We start from the raw sequence: 13771 nt of genomic DNA on the forward strand, positions 1-13771 counted from the left end.
ATTAATCTCCATCCCTTCCTATTCAGGGCAGTGGCCACAATGTTTCTGAGCCTAATGCTTACACAGTGAATGGTCTTTTTCTGGGCCACCTTAACGAGAAGCCAATTTTGTCTCTCTTGTTGCAGATGCTGGAGAGCTCTCCCGTCCTTTTGTTCACTGTCATCAGCCTGCTTCTCATTTTGCTGCTCCTTGTACTGCTCATTAGAAACAACGGCATCGCAGCCCTTATCTGGAATGAAATCATCCTGGAGAAAATAACCAATTTCATCATGGATCAGAGCAAAGAACAGAGGATTTTAAACTTTGTGCTGCAGAACGCTGTCAGAGGGGACCCCCAGAGCGTGGTGGACACCATCGATAAGTACTGCTCCCAGAAAGAGTGGGCCATGAATGTGGGGGATGAAAAAGGTAATCATAGCAGCAATAAGCTTTTCAAGGCCACTATGAGTTTGAGATGAGGATAATACAAGATGTATTATTCCAGTCCTTTGGCCCCTGCTGTTATATGAGAAACGCAGCAACCACATGGTCAGAAAAATATTTATATAACAATTACACTGGTCTCTTTGGGAGGAGTTAGCGCATTTCACTATGGAGTTGTAGGGACAAGATTTTATTTTTGTTGTGCTGTGCACACTGTTAAATAAGGGCATAGAGTGGTTAGAGCAGGGAGCTGAGAAGAAGAGTCTTTTCAGTTGTATTCCTGAATCTTCAAGCTTTCTTTGTGTAGCCTTAGAAAAGTTACCGCTTTTACCTGTCTGAGTGGATAGTATGGAACTTGTCTGCTAGGCAAGGCATAATTCACTGATGTTTGTAAAGCTCTCCAAGACCCTGCACTGGAAGAAAAGCACACACCCTTAAAATAATATGATTTTTGCATACAAATATTTTAGTTACAGGCAATGTATTGTTAAGGGAGGAGAAATCATATACATGTAAAACACATGAGAAATAGTCCAAAAATGAATGGGAGAATTAAATATTAGCACCAATCCAGAAGTAAATCAAACTTCTCTTAGCTAATCTGGCTCTTGCAAGAAACTAAAGAGACAATCCATGCCCTGCCAGACACACATTCATTGCATGCATTTAGATGCAAAGCAGTGAAACAATCTATTTACACCACTGTAGTGGCAGAATTTTAATATATGCTTCCTGTGAATTCCAGGGCTGAGCGTCTCTCTGAGAACATGACCTCTCACTTTTAGAGGCTGTGCAAAGACTGTGGCTAAGTACAGACAGTTAAAAAGCCCAAGACTGAATCAATTCAGTCTTTGTGGCTAGGGACAGACATTCAAAAAGCCTGAGCCTGAATTGCTTCAATATTTGTAGGTTAGTCTAACTTGGCTAGCCTAAATTGGTTTGTAACTGTACAGACATCCCCTCTGAACTGAAGAAATGCAGGCACATGCCTGCAGTGGCTCAGACTAGAAGCCAGGGGGTGCTAGAGTAGCCCTCCTTCCCATCTACAGTGCTCAGCTGAGTGGGGCATGGCCAGACCCCAGCAGAATGCTTTGATTAGGGAGGTGTTCCCCCCCACACAAGCAGCCCAGCAGGGAGTTGATATAACAGTGTTTAGTACCCCTAACTCAGTGTTTATCAGCCCATTAAGAAAACAACAGCCTCTTTCCATTAGTTCATGCTCTTCTTAAACAGCTGTTTTCAAAGAAGGAAAGGAGGGAGGTTACCAGCTCCCTCTTGATTAGCTCCAAAAAGCCCTAAGCCAACAGAGTCCTGTCTTCCTTTGTCCTGTTTCCCATGCCGCGGACCATAGCCATCAAGGAGAAGCAAAATGAGAGGTGTCTGTTTAAGGCAGAGGGGAGGGAGGGAATCCCTGCTACAGCAAGGAGTGGTGACGGGGGAAGGGGAGAGCAGGAGTAAGCCAGGCAGACCCTGCTGTGCCTACAGGTCTCTGCCAGAGCTGCAGCCAGGGAACAGAGGGGAGGGTCCAGCCCAGCTCTCTGGAGCAGAGACCCCTGTCCAGCCCAGAGCGCATGACGGGATGCTGTGGAAGTCTCATTTAACTCAAACCAGGGAGGGGTCTGGGACAGACATTGCATAAACCAGTTTGACCCAAATCAGTTAAGTCTGATACTACATTCAGCCAGGTTTATCTCAAACTTGTTTCACCCATTTTGAAACTGGTTTATGTGCACTGAACTTCTGTTCTGTTGCAGGTTTAAACCAGTTTCTGATCACTTAAACTGGTTTATGTGTAATGTCTGTCCCTAGCCTGTAGGTTAGTCTAAACGTTTTTGTTTTTTTTTCTTTCTTTAGCCTGTAGGTTAGTCTAAACTGCACAGATTAAATTGAAAAATAAGTGAACAGACATTTACCTTTGATTCAGGAAATGCAGCCACATGCCTGCAGTGGCTCAGGCTAGAAGCCAGGGAACACTAGAGCGCAGGTCTCTGGCTGTGTTCATTTTCTCTTCCTGCTTCCAGGTGTCTCTGGGATTTGTAGTCCACAGTTGTAGCCAGCAGTAAGTTTAAGCGGAGGAAGGGGTGTTTAACACCCCTCCCTGGCCCCAGACCCCAGGTAGGGTTTGCTTGGGTGGGCAGTCCTTTCCCCTTGCAGACTGGGCTGCATCCCCAGCTGGGCTTGCCCCCTTCACTCCCTTGTCAGCCAGCCTTCACTGCTCCAGGTAGGGAGCAGAGGGCGGGGCCAGCACTGCTCTCTGGAGCAGACAGCACAGCCCAGCCTAGGGCTGAAAAGTATGCTGGGATGCTGGAGGACTGTGATTTAACTTGAACCAGGAAGGGGTCTGGGACAGAAGTTTCATAAACTGGTTTGACCCAGATCAATGAAGTCTGATACTACATTCAACCAGGTTTATCGTAAACCAATGTCAGCCATTTTGAAACTGGTTTAAGTGCACTGAACTTCTGTTCCGTTACAGGTTTAAACCAGTTTCTGATCACTTAAATGGGTTTGTGTAACTTCTGTCCCTGTCTGTGAGGTTAACTATAACCAAGCAACTGAATTTTCACAGTGGGCAAGGAGAACCTTTGTGTTTTATATCCAGTTCATGGAAACATTCTGGGGTTATACGAGCAGTGCATTTAGGGTAAAAATGGTAGCACCCAATAGCTAAAAACAAATTGTTAGAATTCTGACCCTGGTAATTTGGGCCAGGTATTCAACATCTTTTGTTCAAATGAGATGTCCTTTGCACTGAGTAAAAGTTTGCTGGAGTGAGAGTTAAGGACCTCGTGACTTGGCCCATTATTTATGGAATTGTATAATGACATTGTCTTACGTTATTTAGCTGCTTTCAAAACCTGAAAGAATGCCAAAGTCACGTTGCTCCTCAGTAAAGAGCAGTCACATCTGTGTCTTTAAATAGCACCTAGGTGCAAAGCAATTACTGAATATTCAAAATAAAAAGTTGGCTAGGAGACTGGGGTTGAAGGTGGGAGAAACTTAGCATGTGTTAAATAGGATCTTGACACCATGTGGTCAGAACTTCCATCTTGTATCTCATTTCAAACAACAGATTTAATCTTATGGAGCTAGAACAAGAATTTCAGACCTTCCAAAAAAGTACAGTGATACCTACTGAATCATCAGCATTTGTGCTGGCATTGCTGCTTTTTTTTTTTTTTTTTGAGATTTCATACAGCTATTCACCAGAACAGTGAACAGGAATTTCTAGTAGAAATGTTGACATGCCCTGTGCTCTGGCATGTGCCAGCAGGTACTTCTACAGTAAGTTAGGCCTGTTTTTGTAGGAACTGGCTGATGTGCAACCAACCAGGCAAAATGCCAAAGTTCTCTGTCTTGCTTCATTTTTTTGTTCCTGTTATTGGAGAAAAATTAATTGATCTGACACACAGATTCTGAACTCAGAAAAATATCTAAGTAAATACCATAGTCAGTGTATAGGAAGACATCCCTACTCTACACTAAATCAGAACACTATACCATGCTACATATACCCTAATGAAACAAATAATGCCATGAATAATCATGAAAACAAAGCTGCATGAAGAGACTGCTTAGAGCCTGTTGCATAGATAATATAGGGCTGTGAGTTGTACCATTACAGGCAACAGTAAGTGCTCAAACACAATGGTATTTGAACAACATTGACAGAAGGGAGAACACCAATTATTACCATGGAAGTCACTGATCAATAATGCAAGAAAAGTACAGTTGCAGCACCTGTTTAGAAATGTGCTAATAACGCACGGTGAGAAGTGAAAGCTAAATTATACTTCTAATTAGGGCTAGTAGGCCAGTCGATTGTACCCTAGGAGACTTTCCATCACCATATATGAAAGTGGATGGAATATAGCAATTAAGACATTACTTAACAAATCAGGCAGCTTCACTTTTGCAATATTGTTGGAGTCAAAGGCATATTTCACTTGGATCAGCCCTTAAAATCTCTCGTCTCTTCTTGCATCTTTGCCATCTTTGGGTGAGTCCTATTGTGCATTCTCCCTGGCTCTCTTCCCCATGCTCTCCTCTCTGATCTGTATTCTCTGTCTCTTGTTCTTTGCTCTATTTTCTCACTGGTTTTGCCTATCTGCTGTCTCCCCATTGTTCTTCTTTTGGCACCTTTAGCCCTGTCTCTATTGTTGACTTCCATAGACTGCTATGTTGCTTTGCAGGTTGAAACACTGCAGAAGGGAAATGCTATGTTGCTTTGCAGGTGGAAATGCTGCACATTTGCTTTCTTATGCGTTTGTCTTCTGCAGCCTTCCCATAGCACTTGAGAATACCAGATGGAAACTGTCTGAAGGTTCCTTGAACAGGGAGTTTATGATGCAGTGAAAGTGGCTGGATGCTGCAGTGCCAGTCCGTTCTCTTCACACCAGCAAAACACTTGGGGCAGAAGCTGACTCTTTGAAGGCAGTTCACACTTGGCTTGCGATGAGAAAATGACCAGAATCAGATCACTCTGAACCCTTAGGCTTTACAACTGGCTTTGACTAAATCCCCAAAGGGCTTTTTGGCGGACTTACATAGAGGGGTGCCTGGCTCAGGCCCTTTCTGGCTGGGCACTTGACACACTTACAGAGTTGCAGAGTTCTTGCACTCGCTTCAGACAAGAAAGTAGTGTCCCTGGGAGTTCTGGATGGTGGTCACATGGAAAGGCACTGCAGAAGCGAGTGTAAAGCAGGGAGATCAGAATGGCAGCGGTCCTTGCTGGGATGTGCAACCACCCAGGCAAAATGCTACTGTTCCCTATTGCTTCTTTATTTAATTTAGTGGAGGGAAGTTAACTGATCTGACACTTGCTTTTAATTCCTGCAATTTGGAGACTAAACAAGCTCTTCTCGGTTACAAATGACAGTAGCCCAGGATGAGGTGTGTGCTTATACGGGGTAGATGCATACATCAGGGACATGACACAGCAGCCAATTAAAGATTAAATGCCTTCAGTTTTCCTTTTATATTCCTAACTGTTATAGGTCATGTATATGGAGCCTTTGACAGCTAGCTAGATCTTTCATTCATAATAACTATTTCTTTAGCTGAAAGTTTTACACTGCACGTGCCCTGTCTGCAAAAAGATTTGAACTCACAACATTCTCAAATTGTGCATTCCTCATGTATGGATAGGTTTTACAACAAGCAAGTGATCTTTGAAGATGCTGCATTTTCACCCATGATTATGCTGTTCTGTTGAACTAGGCCCATCAGAATCATTTTCTTTGGGCACAAAGAACCTACTTCCTATTTGGAAGGTTTAAAATCTGAAACATAAGTCAGCAATCATTTTTCATATCAAAACATGGGGACATTGAAATTGTCACCACACAGGAGGTCAGATCACAATGTTCCCTGAAGTCACCCCCATGCATAAAAGAAGTTGTGAAAGCATTCATGAGACCATGTTGAGTCCTCACATGCCGCTGGTGCAGTCTGCAGCATTTTTCACTTGATGTGCTTAATTGGGTTCTTACCAAGACTTCAGGACCTCTCCAGATCAACAATGATTTATGTAGGAGCCACTTTGCAAAAGGATCCTTAGATAAACCTTGACATCAACCCCCACACATTTTGAACCCCCTGGTAACTTCATAAATTAAATTGTGAGCGTTTTTCTGGTAACTTCCTGCCTACACTTGATGCTGTTTAATTTGTCAGAAGCTCACCTGTTTCCCTTCTACTCAGGTTTGATTCTAGATAAGATACTGGAGGAGGCCAAGCCCTCAACCTCATTGGAGCTGGGAACATACTGTGGTTATTCAGCTGTGAGGATGGCTCGGCTGTTGAAGCCCAGCGCCCGCCTGCTTACCATTGAGTTCAACGCTGAGTTTGCTGCCATTGCCAAGCAGATAATTGAGTTTGCTGGAGTACAAGAGAAGGTACCTCTGATTTGTCTGTGGCTGTTGAAAAAAGGGCGAAATGGACGTTATGACAGAAAAAATGGTAGGGAGGTATTTAAATTATAGCCTTTATGCTGAGATAAACATAGCTATTGCAACACCCTTGGCTATTTCAGCAGTGAACAGAGATTGACAACAAGGCTCAACTCTATGATCAATGTATTAAGCTGAAGAATGTCTAATGGGCACTGGGTCAGATCATTGCTCCTTTTCACATGCAAAATATTGAAGACAAATCGGTGTTTAGCACAGATGCTCCGGTCAGCTGCTGTTCAGTTCTAAGCTGGGGTCACAAAACTGAAGTGTGTCCAAAAATCAGAGCTAGAATTGGAATTTGGAAGTGCCGGTGACACGAACTAGTCTGACACTTAGGCTAGAGCAAGGCTTGAAAGGGACATGTGCAGAACCAGTGGCCTGAACCTGAAGTTTGAAAACATCTTGCGAGTTTGGCCCATTCCCTAATAATTGGTTATTGCTGTAGGCAGATGACCTGGAGATGGGCCATAGGACCATGGAACTGGAAAGGGCTTCCTACCTCACTGATTCGAGTCCCCTGCTATCACACATAACTGTGTCATATCATCCTTCTCATTAACTCATCAAGCTTAGTCTTAAAACTAATTAGGTTTTCACCTCTCCTGCTCCAATTCGAATGTTGCTCCAGAACTTAACTTTTCCGATGACTAGAAACTGTCTTGTAAATCTCCAGCCTGCCTCCTCTCATGGCCAGCTAATGCCATTTGTTCTTGTGCCAGCAACGTCCTTCAGCGTAAGCAGTTCTCCTCTCTCTCTCAGGATTTATTTCCCTGATATGTATCTAGAGTAGTAATTCTTAACCAGGATACCTGGAGACCCTTTCAAGGGTGCTCACAAGGTTAGCACTCGTAGGTGTTCAAGCATGATTTGCAAGATAAACCCAGAGGTTTCACAGAGGAATCCGTAGTATTGCACCTATTCTGACCTGCTGTGGTCTCTCTGACTTCTTTGCATCAGGGGAATTTCTCTGCTATTTTTCTGTAGTCAAAAAACAAATCAAAACTAAGATCTTACATTTTCTGAGGCATGCCTCAAGTCTTAAAGGTTGAGAACCACTGATCCAAAAAGCAATAGTCTCCCTTCTCATCCTTCATTTAGCAATTGTTGAACAAGTCATGATCTTTTTTAATGCCCTCTCCATGACCCTGATCATCCCCAAAGCCCTTTTTTATGGCCATTCTGGTTCAAATCCATCTTTCTCGAGTGTGCAGGACCACAGTCTTCCAAATGAGGTGTCACCAGTACTTTGTACAACGGCATTAATACTTCCCTACTTGCACAGAAAACACCTGACTTTATCCATCCTAAAATTGCATTTGCTTTTTTTGCAACCGCATTGACAGTTGATAAACTTTTTTGTGATTAACAAATGCATCGGTTTCCTCCGCTTTTGTTTTCCCCTGATGAGCCCCTGTGTAACAGCAGAAATTCTTGTTGTTAGCCCCAAGTACACGAGCTTACATTTTGTACTGTTCCTTTGGTCATACTCAAGGTGATTCCATTCTTCCTATCTGAGATTCCTGTTCTCTGTATTAACAACATTTCTGCATTATATGTCGACAGCAGATTTCATTAGCAGACTCTCACTTTTTGTGCCAAGGTCATTAATGATATATATTAAATAAGATCCCAGATCAATTCTTGAAGAATTCTGGCAAAATTGACAGTTCGGTTTCTCTAAGATCTGTTGTGGTCTCCCCATTAGCCAGTTCCTTGCCCCTCCTGCCCCGTCAGGCTAGCAGCTTCCCACATGGTGCCACATCAAATGTCCAACTGATATTACCTTGAGGTTTCCTCACTTCATGGTTACCTTTCTGCCTGTCTGCATTCATTCTTGTCTTCTTAGATTGTCAGCTCCATGGGACCAGGAACATCTTTTTGTTGTGTGCGAGTCTGACACCTAGGACAGTGAAGCCTGTGCATGAGTAGTGCCCCTAGGGGCTACAATAATGCAAGTAATAAATAGCAACAATCACACTGAGAATAACTTGGGTTTTTGGCATCCAATCACAATTTTCTGATCCGTGATCGGTCATTAACTAGTGACCTCAAACAACACTGCTGAAAATGTCACTGTATTATCACAATCGTCTAAGCTAAAACATTGATTCCCTGATATAAACTAAAAGCTCCAAATCAATACTGAGGTTTCACTGACGAAGGATCTGGACTGTATCCTTCGTGCTGCTGCGGTGTCAAAGGCAGCAACTTAAGTGTCCTTCCCAATCGACTCCAAACACTGTTCAGTCCTTTTCTTGAACAAAGGTTGAAATAACAGCTCTGCATAAAGTTGCATTTTCCAGCTCTGAGTGAATCTACTGATCAGTTATGATTCATAAATCAACAGTCAGACTTCTTTGACTTTTTTTTTATTCGCACCATATGGTACCCGCTTAACAAATACAGGTGCTTCAGTGTCGTTCAGCTTGTGCCAATAAACCTCTAATCAGGATGCGATGGCCCCTACCCTGCTTGTACTCTCTGCTGACTGCAAATTAGAACAGAGTGTTATTTTATCTCAAACTGTGTACCAGCCTAAACAATCTCAGTCTTTTTAACCTCCCCTCTGTACGACCTGTTTCCTTTGGGCTGGAAGGCTTGACTGAGATGTGACTAAAATTCCAAGCTAAGTCAAACACTTTTCATCTGTGGATTCCCCTGTGGATAGCAGAGAGCCGCATTACCCAACAGAGCCAAGGTCACGGAGTTCCTATACTTGCACAGAGAGAAAAAACATTTTGAAAAAAAATAATTGAGTCAATTTATCAAAAAAGCTCATGTGGCCCAAACCCAGCCAGTGCAGTTCAGCTGAATTTATACACAAGGGCTATTAACACAATCACTGAAGTCTGACCACAACTTAAAAAGAGCTAGGGGCATTGTGCGCAAGAGAGAAAGATAACAAAAAGGTTCACAGATTAACCAGAGATGAATTTCCTTTTCAGGTCAAAATTCTAGAAGGCCCTTCAGAGGAAATTATCCCACAGCTGAAGAAAAAGCATGAAGTGGATACACTGGATTTTGTCTTTCTCGACCATTGGAAAGAAAGATACACACCAGATACTATCCTGTTGCAAGTGAGTTGAGCCAACTTCAATCCTAACAGTCAAGTAGCAAATGTCTAGATTTGTACAAAATCTGCACCCCCCCATAATATTTGCCCCCCACTCCCTCATAATATTTGCCAAGTGCCTATTTCCTATAAAGGGGGAATATCACACCTCACTAGGTCTTGTAGCAAGTACATGGAGATGTGACAAAAGGAAGCAGAACCCCAGATTCACAGTGGTGCATAAGGCCCTCAACTCCCGTCCATGCTGGTGTCACTGGAAGCTGAGGATACACAGTATCTTCCAGGGGTTGCTCTACTATCTGCAGCCTCAGAGCCTTGGTTTCCTGTATGACAGACGTGAAAGAGAAATCCCAACCAGAACTGCCCATCAAAGATGAAGTCCAGGCCTGGGTCTGAACTTCTTTGCTTAAACCTCTCTGAACCAGACTAACTTAGAGCACTTGACCCCAGATGTCTTGAAAAGTGGAGAAGTTCAGATGCCAAACCCTAACTTCAAAATTTGGACCCTCTTCTGATATCCTGATGGGAAACTCCCCTGGCTTTCACAGGGATGTGCTGCCACCAGCGCCTCTTGATGGGATTCTCTCCTCGTAATGCCCTTTGTCCAATTTTCGACACATCACTTGGGTCTTCTTGCCACCCTTTGGCTATGGAGCAGCCCTTAGTGCCATGCAGAACTAAACCATCCTGGGCACTCATTGCAGTTCAAATTATTTTCCATCCACAGCTTGGGGTGAGGAGTGTCAGCCAGAAAAGAAGGTGATAGTGTCACAGTTCTGTTGTTGCCATGATGGGATATGCAATAAGCAAGATTGGTTTGCTAATATCTTTTATAGGACCCACGGTGTAGTTGGGAGATATGTTAGATAAACTTTCAGACACAGTAAAAGAGAACAGCTACTGCGACTTCATTACAAAGCTAGGTGGCAACAGTAGCAACAGCAAATTGTGGGTTGTTTGACCAACCGGTAATGACAAACTAGAACTGTTAAGGATCTTGGGGGTAATTCCAAATAACCCAGCAATTAATCACAGCGTCTATATTTATAAAACGGCACATAAGCAGATATTATCCCAGAGAGCATCAGGAGTGCCATTAAACCTAGAGAGCTGGTGATTACCAAATAGCTAATTAGAAGGAAATGCCAGCTTCAGTTGCAGTTACATTCTCCACAAATATCTACCCGCTCTCTGTTTTATGGGACATGCTCTTACTTTCAGATCAGTCACTACTTCACTGAGCCTCACAGTACCCACATCCCCCCTTGGTCAAAGATCATCAGCTTCAGTGCCCGCTAGAATACAACCACGGCTGCCTGGTAAACTCCCATCATTTCTCATGTTGCCCCTCTCCTTCTCCAGACAGCTGTTTAAATAGGGAAGGGTTTGCTTGGGAGAGGGTTTTTTTTTTTAAAGAAACTCACTACTGAATTTTCCTTTCAGTAACTGGAAGACAGTAACTGTTTTCCTTTCCTCTGAAATGTCTTTCCTCAGCACATATCTTCCCTTTTAAGCTTGCTGTAAAACTGCTTCCAAGCTCCCTGGTATTTGGAGGGCTAGAATGTCCTTTTTCAGCACCGAGCCTTCAGAAAACAGCCAAAGCAAAGCTTTGAGTCATTTAGCTCCATCCTCCTCAGCAGTTTCTGGTTGCAAACCACAGCACTGTTTTGCTTATTCTAACAAATGAATTCAGTGCAGCAGTGCTAGGGGATTTTAGCTGAGATCGCCGAAGTAAATACCCACGAGGTTTCCCCCAGGCAGAAAGAACATGTTTCTATGGCATTTCTAATGAGCATTTCAGATGGCCCATGCTGTTCCCCCTTTCCCACAGTGCTGAATAAAGGTCCTTGACACAGGGAGCATGCACCAGATTTCAGTGGCGTTGTGATGATACAGCAGCTCGGGGCGGGGAAATACAGCTGGAGAAATGCCATTTCCACTCCCAGGTTTCTAATCCACTTAGTGAGAATTACAGACCAGGGGACACATAGTGCAGACCCATCGCTTCTGCTCTGCCTCATGCAACATTAAGGGCCCAGCATGGTGAGCTAGCAGCTTCTAGTCTATCCAGTCTGCTTAATACAGATGACCTCGTAGGGACCCATATCATCTATAGTGTCCTGAAGCTGTTAAGGAGCACCCTAAAGAGTGTCCAGCAGCTGCTTCTTGTCACTGTAGCCAGGAAATGCTGCTGGGGCTTTTATTGCTGGTAAGCTCAGGGAGGCAATTTCTGTTCATTTGTTAAGGAAAGATACAAGTACAAGTAAATACAGTTGGAGAACTGCTTCTGAATGTCACTGTGTGCTTCACGATGATAATAGTGCCCCAGGACTCCTTGGAGCATGCCGGCCTGTCCCTTTGGGGCCCTGCCACCCAAGAAAACAACAGGGCAGCTGGGCCGAGGGTCAGCAAGCAGAGGAGCTCTCAGTCTTCAGTGCACTTTTTCTCACAGTAGTGTTGGTGCCTGACTGAGGCTGTCCTCACCAGAAGGCTTCACGAACATGTGCGGGGGCTTTTAACATGCTTATGCTAAAATGCCTTTTACGTGCATTCATGCCCTGAGACATGGGAGGAAAACCCTCCAAATGTTACCCAGCACAGTGCTGTCTTCTGAACTCCCCGCAGAGACATCGCCTTAAACCATGCCAGGCCCTTGGTCATTGCAACAGGCTGTTGAATGTGAACCCTAATGATGTCAGGCTCCCATGAGCACCATTAAGACTTTTACTGTTGATCATGTTAGAAGAAAGATCCGACTTTTCAGATCTTTTTTGAAGAGCAGCCCCTCCCTCCCCTGTCAAGCTTATATTAGAACCTGTTACTTTGGGAGCATATTTGAGGATGAAATGTCTCTCATGAAAGCATATTGCACATGTGCTAAAAAATATCTTAGCCCCTTCTACAGCAAAGAAAATCACTTAGAACAAGTCTGTCTTCTTTCTAGGAATGTGGCTTGCTGAGGAAGGGCACGGTTATCCTGGCTGACAATATAGTCTGTCCTGGGGCTCCTGAGTTCATTAACTACATCCGCAATAACAGTCATTTCGAGTGTACCAACTACCCGTCTCACCTGGAGTACATGAAGGTCAAAGATGCCATGGAGAAGGCCGTGTTTCTGGGATAAAATGAAGCCCTTGGTACCCAAGTGCTGTTTCAAAAATTGTAAATGCAACTGCACAAGTTAACTGTGTTCATGCTTCAAGTTTAGCTTTCTGTATTTCAAGGCCTGTAATTAAAGCAAATTCTAACAAAGGGAGTTTAGAGGAGGGGGACCAAGATTTAGAGTGGGAGTATAGACAAGGTAACTAGCCGGAGATGAGATGGAGAAGGCTGCTTTTATCTTTTCACGTGGCCTCCCCCACCCCAGATAAAACTTCCCTTAAATTAATCTCTGTGTTGCCAAACAGCAAAAATAATCTTTTTATTTTGAGTTCAACCCCCTAAGAGCCAAGAGTGAAACAGAAAAATCACAGCAGCTGCTGCGAGCTTGTGTCCCACAGCCAAACAGACTAATCGCTGTTGAGAAAGAAACACCCCGTTGGCAGGGAAGGAGTACTTCAGCAGCATTGATTTTGCTGAATTACTGGCAAGGCGCTGCTGGGATGAATCCTAGTTACACCACAGATATTCAAAGGTGGCTACTGGTAAAACGACACTGTGGCCTGTGCTGGAGGAAAGGCAGACTGGGACTGCCTGCCAGCAGGGGCTGGCATTGGGAGGGAGAAAAGACTGCTGTGGGTGGTGAAACCCAACTGGACAGTGGACAACGCTGTAGGTAGCAAGGAGGGGAAGGCTATAAGAGCTAGATGGGCCAAAGGATACATTTGCAAAAGACAGGGAACAACTTCTTCTAACAAAGTGCTCAAAATAAGTAAACTGCCAAGACCTTGTTCAAACACCATTTTCCAATCCTTTGCGTAGTACCTAAGAGAACTCACCTCCTTGGGGGCAGGGCATGTCTCTTCCCCTGGGTCAAGTGCTGGGTAACCAGAAGGTGCTCTCTAATGGGACACAACAGGCTGTGCCTTTCTGTATACCCTGGGTAATATTAATGCTATAGTAAAGTGCTGTCAGTACCCAGTGTTAGCGTCATCAAGGTACGAGGCTGCACTCCAAGTAACTTTTCTCTCCTGAATGGTGCACTAATTCAATGGCACGTCTCAGAGTGCCCCTTGATGTGGTAGAATGATGCAATGTTCACTTTTGTAAATAAAAAATAAGGAGGAAAATGACTTGTGCCGTTACTGAGCAGGAGCATGAGGCACCATTTTGCTTCACGCAGACTCTGGCCAGCTCCAGGCACTTTGATCCATGGTTCAGC

At 44.0% G+C, this 13771-nt stretch overlaps 1 protein-coding gene across 5 annotated transcripts in view; it reads left to right on the forward strand.

The window, feature by feature from the left end:
* Window positions 1–13679, forward strand: part of COMT (catechol-O-methyltransferase) — a 35020-nt gene extending 21341 nt beyond the window's left edge. For 4 of the 5 annotated variants that reach the window (XM_014518936.2, XM_025201508.1, XM_014518941.2 and 1 more), the window contains exons 2-5: window positions 126–408; window positions 6127–6320; window positions 9323–9454; window positions 12395–13679. In XM_014518936.2, the coding sequence (XP_014374422.1) occupies window positions 126–408; window positions 6127–6320; window positions 9323–9454; window positions 12395–12574 (789 nt within the window). In that variant the 3' untranslated portion in view covers window positions 12575–13679. Of the gene's footprint in view, window positions 1–125; window positions 409–6126; window positions 6321–9322; window positions 9455–10671; window positions 10770–12394 lie in introns of all 5 variants that reach the window. The other variant, XM_025201509.1, reaches the window with a different exon arrangement.
* Window positions 13680–13771: the final 92 nt, after the last annotated feature.

The sequence above is a fragment of the Alligator sinensis genome, unplaced genomic scaffold (genome assembly GCF_000455745.1).
Source record: "Alligator sinensis unplaced genomic scaffold, ASM45574v1 scaffold570_1, whole genome shotgun sequence".
Lineage (NCBI taxonomy): Eukaryota > Metazoa > Chordata > Crocodylia > Alligatoridae > Alligator > Alligator sinensis.